The sequence below is a fragment of the Haliotis cracherodii genome, unplaced genomic scaffold, assembly GCF_022045235.1.
Source record: "Haliotis cracherodii isolate W230 unplaced genomic scaffold, xgHalCrac1.p SCAF_20, whole genome shotgun sequence".
NCBI lineage: Eukaryota > Metazoa > Mollusca > Gastropoda > Lepetellida > Haliotidae > Haliotis > Haliotis cracherodii.
In genome coordinates, this window is record NW_027266276.1 from 16,062,344 (window position 1) to 16,072,525 (window position 10,182).

Sequence of the window (10,182 nt, forward strand, 5' to 3'; positions counted from 1 at the left end):
TGGGAGGCGCGGAACAGTAGGGCAGCAAATATCCGGCATTAACAAGGACTTTCTCACCGACGAGAGTCCATGTTTTCGGGCCGTAAACAAGACGCTGTGCACATACTGCCAAGAGCCAGTCTCTGTAAAACTAGGTTCGCTACAGTCAGTGATATACACTTCATTAGATAAAAACACCAACGAATGCGGATTGTTTCCTTTTCTAGTCGGACGGGAGACGGTGTGCACCAACAAAGTGGATGGTTGATCTTGTCATAAGCCATCAGGTTTTCTTTTCAGACCATAGCGTGGTACGTGTACCTGCAACTGTGCTGACTGAGGCCTACATTAATGCTGTCGACTGTATAATTGCGAATAATTCACAACATGGTAATCATATATGGATATATAAGGATGATTAACACATATTAGGACACATGCGCAAGGGAGAAATGTCCTTATCCAATTACACCAGCTGTGGTGTACATAGGGCGAACTGGAACGCATCATTAGACCATAATAAAGGAATCCTATTTCGTTAAAGGAAAACTTGATGTGTATCTTGTATGTGGATGTAGATGTTCATTTCATTTAAGATCGATATCAACTTTAATGGGACTTATTGCAAAAGGAGGAGCAATGTTTTATCTTTTCAACTTGTGTACATATACATATTGTTTGCGAAAGACATGTTCTCCATGACCAGTGACTCGCAATCGCTGCTAAGTTCGTTCCAGGCGCTCGTAGCTATTTCATATTATAATATGTTAAAAAATGCTGAATCACAAAATCTATTTTTTTCCATCAGAAATAATCCTTGATATCACAATCACACCTTATTTATTATATTACAACTGCAATTTGTTTTTTGCTTTTTTGGTGGAAATAAGATTTGAAACAGTGATATCAGTACATTGAAAAGCATTTCTTGATAAATATTTGTCGAGCTTGTGATATTTATTTGTTCATTTAATAAAATTGATTTTGTAATATAATATTTCCATCTGTGGTGAATCAATATCCATATTTTGATTATATGTGGTTATCAGGTTATATATGTTAATTCTATTTTATTGTATCAATAAATAAATGGTCGATATCAACATTGGTTTTGATTGATATGATCAAATATTTGACACATTCACTATTTAGATATTACTGAAAATAAATTTACAAAATAAAAATTATTAGAATTAGAATTCTTTTCATTCTGTCAAGTATCATAATATAATTCAACAAATTTTAAACATAATTCAACTACTTTTTAGCGTCAGTGAAGCATTGAAGAAACGTTTCCTTTCTCATTTTTTTCAATTGAACTAATTTGAATAATATTTCCAACATTTTTTTATATTAAATGATATCAAAATTGGCCGATGGGCCAGCAAATTCTCCTTTTAAATACTTACAAGCATTCTTGTCTGCATACAGTCAAAGTGTCACGACTGTAACTGCTCTGGACCATGGACTCCCACAGTACGATGCTGATAAAGGGCTCATCCTCTTATTGTATGTTCTGCCTGATTTAGTTTGATTTTGGGACATTATAGAACTGTCGTGAAGTATTGCTGTCCACGGCCATCGGACTGACATTCACAAACTGTGGCTAAGTTGCAAGCAGCAAATCCGGAACCAAAGTGCATTCTCAGTATTAAATGATTAAACTTAATGTGAATATATATGTATACATGCATTCGTGCAAAACAGGTATGTTTATAGATATTGTTTTGTTGTATTAAGGCCATTAATACTCAACCATTTCGTAACACTGTTTCGGCCCCAATTTGTCAAAATTCGAATTTGGTAACATTTCTTTTGCTTGTCAGTGCATGTACATATATCGTACTGTATGCATATATGTAAGCGTATGGTATCGTTTTATCAGTATGAATATCAATGCTGATAATATTCCTGGGCGTGACACTTCATAAACTACTGCTACTTTTTCTTCTATCTTCAATACACACTGTCAACTGTGTATACCAACCAGCATCTTCCCGAGGCAAGAGAGTTAACTGACTTTCCAGACCAGTTTCCACCTTTGCCGAACTAGGCTGAAATTACTGGGCTCGATCGTAGCGCCACCAGTGGCTATTTAGGAGATAAACATACTGTGTTTTCAATGTAGAGCTAGGTTACCTGTAGATTTAACCCCGCTAAATTGAATTTGGAACCGAACGCGCAGCGTGAGGTTTCAAATGTTAAATTTAGCGCGGTTAAATCTACAGGTAATCTAGCTCTACATTGAAAACACAGTATGTTTATCTCCATTCTACCATGACTAAATAAAACGCGAACTCTTTGGTGTCAGCAAATATACTGAGTGAAGCGGCATGGGTTGAGTTCAGTGTTTTGAGTGGGTTATTGATCTGAATTACGGAATCACCGATCAAAACACGGTGCTGTATATACTCAAGCAGTTTGTTTACACCGTAATACTTCACTCGAACATATGACAGGCATTGAAAGCATATAAGCACGGCAACTTGGTAAGCTTACATGAGGTGGGCATCCCTAAAGAAAACAAAGCAAGCTTTGCAAAGCTTTTGCTCTACATCGCATGTCAACATTATGACGTCATATCGCTCATTGTGACGCAAAACATGACGTCACAGTCGTATATAGAATAGCGCCAAAATTTCAAGCTCTCTGTTGTCTCCAAAGCGTAAATACATCCCCTTTGTTGATTTCTGTCGTGTTTTTCTGCACGAAATGTATTGCCACACATCCTTTGAATATTGTAGTAACCGCATCTGTGCATTTTGTAACCTGTAATTGTAGATAAAGTTATTTAAATATGCCTAACGACAATGACTGAAAAAAGTACTATTCTATGAATATTAGCTTCCGCGGTGATGCGGCCGTCAAACCAGCTGTTTCAATCAGAGGGGGTTTATTGTGATTTAATAGCCTCTGATTGACCAATCAGAATCGAGTAACTTCCAAATTCATGGTAGAATACCAGTTATGTCCCTTCAAAGACTCTCCTATGGACCAGTCAGATTCCACATCTCGTTGCACTCGCATTTGCTTCAAACAAAATGGCGGCGCCCAGTCGGGACGATCTGATCGATAATCAGGATCTATATTGTGATAAAACGGGTCTTACATCGCGAAATGAATCAAATCACGTGAGCACCTTGATTGAAAACATGTATAGATTTGGTAAATATCTGATGACAACGGGTTGGCGGTGCACATGTTTTGCAAATCCTACAATCGACCGAAATCTGCACGACAGTTTACGAACCGGATTTCGATTTTGTTGCGCAATTTTGATTAGACTATGCATATAATCGTTAGTCCAGCCAAAATGTAACTCCATAATACCAGCCTAGTTATGCAAGGGTGGAAACTGGACTTTTATCTTGCCAGTTAACTCTCTTGCCTCGGGAAGATGACCAACCAGTAGGTTTTATGTAGTGATAATGTGGCAATAGCGACAGTTTAATTACCTGGCTTCAGTAACCTGGTCGTTTATCAGTTAGCGCTTGTTTAATTTAGATTTCCACATTACAAATATCAGTAACTCTTTAACATACACAAGCAAACACGCAGCAACATGTACAACCTAATGTTGACGGATACCCAATGTTAAAATATCCACAGTCGTGGTAGTTAGTTGTTGGCTTTTACTGTTTGGAGTGTTAATAAATGATAAAAGTAAGCCCACGTTCTGGCCTTGATATGAAAATCGTGCATTCCGTGTGCCGTTTCTGAGGTGAACGTGTAATTATCAATTTACTAAACACTATAGAAAACACGGCTTATAACATATGTACAATATTGAAGCTCATCTGATCCCCAGAACTGACCCATGGTCAAGCAGGGTGCACACAAAGGAGCAATTGGAAAAGATGACTGATTAATTGTTAATACATCCTGAATTGAGTCTAGGACAATTGTCGCCTCGTGTTGATGTATTTGATGTATTTACCTTGGTGAGATTCAGTATGTCAAGCTGCTTGGACTGTTTAGAATTCGCAATTATTTGTTTCAGTATTCGCGGCCATATGGCCAAGGAATGTTATTGAGTACACAGTTAATTGAAACATTAAGTAACACTGAACAATAAAAGATGAGGGCAGTGTTTGATATATTTTAGCATGGAAAGAATTATTATAGATGCGAGTTTAAGCTACTCATGAAATCGTTGTATGTGTGTGACATCTCAATAACTCGATTTCAAGATAAAACTTATTCGATTTCTTATAACAGAGCATAAATACTACGGCCGTGCCTCGTGTACCGCTAGCTCGGCAGATTAAACTGACTAGTTTTGAACAAGAATAGTATCGACCTTTATTGATCCAAGTTAACGCGAATGAAATACTACCGAGCGGCTAGCAGATATACACAGGTAACATATTGCCTGAGTATTGACCGGCCTCTAACATGCTATAGTCGAGGGAGCAGTACTTCTGTGACAATATTTGTACATACGCAGAAATAATAATTGATCGCAAATTCGAATTTTGATAGCATATATATAAATACCTATGGATTTGGGGCTTCTGAAAAACATATGTGCATCTAACTGTCGATTTAAAATGACTATCAGCCCATATGACAGACAGTACAATTTGTTTAACATGAGTTGAATGTTTCACATTTTTGGGGAGAGTTGTCGTCAATGACTTACCTATATATGTATTTTATACAATTCAGAAAGGTGTTGGTAACTCTCACAGATCAATCAAAAATGACATTCATATTCGATAAGAGAGCATAGCATCGTCATCACCAAAGAGTAACAACATGGATCTAAGGTTTCTCCAATAGGACTGAACTGACACACTTGGCTGACTCCTTCGCTGGTCTGACACCCCTTTGTAATCAACAAATACAACTTGTTTTCCAATAATAAAGCTTAAATTGAAATTAGTGATATCAATATGAAAACTTATGTCATCTCCTTTCTGCTCCACAACATTCGCTCACTAAACAACAGCGGTCCCTCGCCATGTTATTACCGCGTTCCATGACTAAACCATTATGGCGTTGCCGATGAACAGTATCCGCGCATTCACCTTCCAGTTTGGGTGTCAGTGCCTCATTCCACTTTTCCATCCACAACGACGGGTGAGTTGCGAGGGATGGGGGATGGGGCTTGTCTCAAGGGCGGGTGAGTCCGGGGATGGGGGATGGGGCTTGTCACAAGGACGGGTGAGTTGCGTGGGATGGGGGATGGGGCTTGTCTCAAGGGCGGGTGAGTCCGGGGATGGGGGATGGAGCTTGTCACAAGGACGGGTGAGTTGCGAGGGATGGGGGATGGGGCTTGTCACAAGGGCGGGTGAGTCCGGGGATGGGGGATGGGGCTTGTCAAAAGGGCGGGTGAGTCCGGGGATGGGGGATGGGGCTTGTCTCAAGGGCGGGTGAGTCCGGGGATGGGGGATGGGGCTTGTCACAAGGGCGGGTGAGTTGCGAGGGATGGGGCTTGTCACAAGGGCGGGTGAGTCCGGGGATGGGGGATGGGGCTTGTCACAAGGGCGGGTGAGTTGCGAGGGATGGGGGATGGGGCTTGTCACAAGGGCGGGTGAGTCCGGGGGTGGGGGATGGGACTTGTTATTACGGTGGGTGAGTCCGGGGGGTTACAGATTCCCCCCCCAAAAAAAACAACAACAACCCTTTAAACCGGTCTTAATTGTACTTTTTATTTGGGGCGGGATTCGTTTGTTGTGTTTTATAGTTTATAAGGAAGATTTTCAACAGGTTTTAATTATAATATTTATTTATATTGATTGAATCATGGAATTAAAAAATTATTTGCATGGAATATCAAACGACTAATTTTGCAACTATTTTAGAGATGAATTGAAAAACGGGGTGTGGGTGGGGGTGGGGGGTGGTGGGTGAGGGGGGGATTTAATAAGGTAACTATTTTCCACAAGTGAGGTATCTGAAAACTGAAACATAGGCCCCATCCTCCACAAAGGCCCCATACTCAACATAGGCTTCATACTCCACAGAGGCCCAATCCCTCACAGAGGCCCCATCCTCCACATAGGCCCCATCCTCCACAGAAGCCCCATCATCCACAGAGACCCCATCCCCCACATAGGCCCCATACTCCACAAAGACCCCATCCTCCACAGAGGCCCCATCTTCCACAGAGGCCCCATCCTCCACAGAGGCCCCATACTCCACAAAGACCCCATCCGCCACAGAGGCCCCATACTCAACATAGGCCCCATCCTCCACAAAGGCCCCATACTCAACATAGGCTTCATACTCCACAGAGGCCCAATCCTTCACAAAGGCCCCATCCCCCACAGAGGCCCAATCCCTCACAGAGACTCCATCCTCCACTTAGGCCCCATCCTCCACAGAAGCCCCATCATCCACAGAGACCCCATCCCCCACATAGGCCCCATACTCCACAAAGACCCCATCCTCCACAGAGGCCCCATCTTCCACAGAGGCCCCATCCTCCACAGAGGCCCCATACTCCACAAAGACCCCATCCGCCACAGAGGCCCCATACTCAACATAGGCCCCATCCTCCACATAGGCCTCATCCCGCACAAAGGCCCCATCCTCCACATAGGCCCCCGTCCTCCATAGAGGCCCCATACTCAACAGAGGGCCCATACTCCACAGAGGCCCCATCCTCCACAGAGGCACCACCCCCCCACATAGGCCCCATCCTCCACAGAGGCCCCATCCTCCACAAAGACCTCATCCCACACAAAGGCCCCATCCTCCACAAAGGCCCCATCCTCCACAAAGACCCCATACTCCACAAAGACCCAATCCTCCACAGATGCCCAATCCTTCACAGAAGCCCCATCCTCCACAGAGGCCCCTTACTCCACAAAGACCCCATCCTCCACAGAGGCCCCATCCTCCACAGAGGCCCCATACTCCACAAAGACCCCATCCGCCACAGAGGCCCCATACTGAACATAGGCCCCATCCTCCACATAGGCCTCATCCCGCACAAAGGCCCCATCCTCCACATAGGCCCCCATCCTCTATAGAGGCCCCATACTCAACAGAGGGCCCATACTCCACAGAGGCCCCATCCTCCACAGAGGCACCACCCCCCACATAGGCCCCATCCTCCACAGAGGCCCCATCCTCCACAAAGACCTCATCCCACACAAAGGCCCCATCCTCCACAAAGGCCCCATCCTCCACAAAGACCCCATACTCCACAAAGACCCAATCCTCCACAGATGCCCTATCCTCTACAGAGGCCCCATCCTCCGCAGAGGCCCCATCCTCCACAGAGCCCCATCCTCCACAGAGGCCCCATCCTCAACAGAGGCCCCATACTCCACAAAAACCCCATACTTCACAAAGACCCGATACTCCAAATAGGCCCCATCCTCCACATAGGCCCCATCCTCCACAAAGGCCCTATCCTCCACATAGGCCCCATATTCCCCAAAGACCCCATCCTCCACAGAGGCCTCATCCTCCACATAGGCCCCATACTCCACATAGGCCCCATACTCCACATAGACCCCATCCTCCACAGAGGCCCCATACCCCTCATAGGCCCCATCCTCCACATAGACCCCATACTCCACATATACCCCATCCTCCACATAGACCCCATCCCCCACAAAGGCCCCATCCTCTACAGAGGTCCCATACTCCACATTGGCCCCATCCTCCACATAGGCCCCACACTCCACAGAAGCCCCATCCTCCACAGAGGCCCCATACTCCACATAAGCCCCATCCTCCACAGAGGCCCCATCTGCCACAGAATCTCTATACTCCACAGAGCCTCTATACTCCACATAGGCCCAATCCTCCACATTTGCCCCATCCCTCACAAAGGTCCCATGCTCCACAAAGGTCCCATCCCCAACATAGGCCCGATCCCCCACAGAGGCTCTGTACTCCACAGAGGCTCTATACTCCACATAGGCCACATCCTCTACAGAGGTCCCATACTCTACATTTGCCCCATCCTTCACAGAGGCCCCATCCTCCACATTTGCACCATCCTCCACATTTGCCCCATCTTCCACATTGTCCAGATCCCCCACAAAAGCCCCATACTCCACAGAGGCCCCATCCTCCACAGAAGCCCCATCCTCCACATAGGCCCCGTCCCCCACATAGGCCCCATCCCCCACATAGGCCCCATCCCTCACAAAGGTCTCATGCTCCACAAAGGTCCCATCCCCAACATAGGCCCCATCTGCCACAGAGGCTCTATACTCCACATAGGTCCAATCCTCCACAGAGGCCCCGTACTCCACATAGGCCCCATCCCCCACAGAGGGTCCATCCTCCACAACGGCCCCATACTCCACATAGGCCCCATCCTCCACAGAGGCCCCGTACTCCACATAGGCCCCATCCCCCACAGAGGGCCCATCCTCCACAAAGGCCCCATACTCCACATAGGCCCCATCCCCCACAGAGGGCCCATCCTCCACAGAGGGCCCATCCTCCAGAGAGGCCCCATCCTCCACAGCGGCCCCATCCACATAGGCCCCATCCTCCATATAGGCCCCATACTCCACATAGGCCCCATCCCCCACATAGGCCCCATCCCCCACAGAGGCCCCATCCCCCACAGAGGCCCCATCCACATAGGCCCCATCCTCCATATAGGCCCCATACTCCACATAGGCCCCATCCCCCACAGAGGCCCCATCCTCCACAGAGGCCCCATCCACATAGGCCCCATCCTCCATATAGGCCCCATCCCCCACAGAGGGACCATCCTCCACAGAGGCCCCATCCTCCACAGAGGGCCCATCCTCCACAGAGGCCCCATCCCCCACAGAGGCCTCATCCTCCACAGAGCCCCATCCTCCACAGAGGATCCATCCTCCATATAGGCCCCATCCTCCACAGAAGCCCCATCCTCCATATATGCCCAATCCTCCACAGAGGCCCCATCCTCCACAGAGGCCCCATACTCCACATTTGCGCCATCCTCCACAGAGGTCCCGTCCTCCAAATAGGCCCCATCCTCTGCAATGTCCTGTTGGAGAAAACAACCAACCAAATACACCCTTCTCTCTATATATGTTTTGCATTTGTTTCGGGGCGGTGGGGTAGCCAAGTGGTTAAAGTTTTCTTTCGTCACGCCGATGGCTGGGATACTGCAAAAAAAGGCGATAAACCCTACTCACTCACTCATTCTCTCACTTGTGTTTGATTAAATGCTAAGCACATTTTTACAGTGCAGGCGATACTCAACTCCAGCTACACTAGGGGTTGGAGAAGTTTTCTAATGTGTAGTACCTCACACTGAGTGTATGGTACCATGCACACCGGCCATTTGTGGGTGCGGTGATGCTCGTGGTCCCAGTTTAATCACCTCCAACATTCCTAGTAGTAGTAGTAGTAGTAGCAGCAGAAGCAGTAGCAGCAGCAGCAGTAGTAACAGTAGTATTAGTAGTGTTACTAACAGAGGGAGGTCATTATAAAAAAACAACCCAAAATCAATACATGGGGCAATTCATTCCTTGTAAAGAAAATATTAGCATCCCTGACGTTTTAATCTTCATTTACTTTGTTTACTTAATTCCCAGCAACATACGGTAAACACGTCCTAAAGCTAAACAGCCCACATTACAGTTGTGCAGGTGAGATTCGTACAGGATAGTCATTTTGAATTATCTCCCTTTGACCGCCTTCGGCGGCATTTCCCATACAATCGAAGCATGGGAGAAGGATGCTCCGATCCCAGCACAAGGGAAGTAAACATTCACACAGAAACAAACATCCTTCTGACTTTTATTTTAAGTATTACATACGGCATTAAATAATGTCATCTTGATTATTATTGTCAATCTATTCCAAATAATTTTGAAATTTGTAATATTATCTTTTTTAGATCTTATATACACATCTATACTTACTTTCATTTGTTTTTTTAATTTGAGGGGTGAGGTAGGGGAAGTGGGGGCTAGGCTCTGTCTAATCGACAGTTTCAGTTAGTTGTATCTAAGGGGTTAAAACTCAACTTTTGGCGAACGCGAGCTCACAGTCTATGGTACTGGACAGATGATTTACCTTGATTAAGCTTTGACACGAACTTTAATTGAATTGAATAGTTATACACGGGAAAAAGCACAACAGACTTGTGAGACCCGTCCCCTAAAAGTAATTAGTTAAATATGAAATAAGATCTGTCTTAATCATTGTAATGGAGACAGGAATATTGGAGGATCTAGCTCAGCGATGTAAGCAGACCCAACGAGGAAGCGTTGACATCAGAATAGCTAT

General features: G+C 45.6%; 2 protein-coding genes across 2 annotated transcripts; both read right to left on the reverse strand.

The window, feature by feature from the left end:
- Nucleotides 1-6,554: 6,554 nt before the first annotated feature.
- On the reverse strand, nt 6,555-6,950 carry LOC139470042 (circumsporozoite protein-like). Its single transcript, XM_071252331.1, has 2 exons — nt 6,801-6,950; nt 6,555-6,752 (listed from the first exon to the last, which is right to left on the reverse strand). The coding sequence occupies exons 1-2, from the start codon at nt 6,948-6,950 to the stop codon at nt 6,555-6,557; spliced, it is 348 nt and encodes a 115-aa protein (XP_071108432.1).
- A 219-nt stretch (nt 6,951-7,169) lies between these two features.
- LOC139470043 (fibroin heavy chain-like) lies at nt 7,170-9,563 on the reverse strand. Its single transcript, XM_071252332.1, has 2 exons — nt 9,494-9,563; nt 7,170-8,932 (listed from the first exon to the last, which is right to left on the reverse strand). The coding sequence occupies exons 1-2, from the start codon at nt 9,561-9,563 to the stop codon at nt 7,170-7,172; spliced, it is 1,833 nt and encodes a 610-aa protein (XP_071108433.1).
- Between the last annotated feature and the right edge of the window lie 619 nt (nt 9,564-10,182).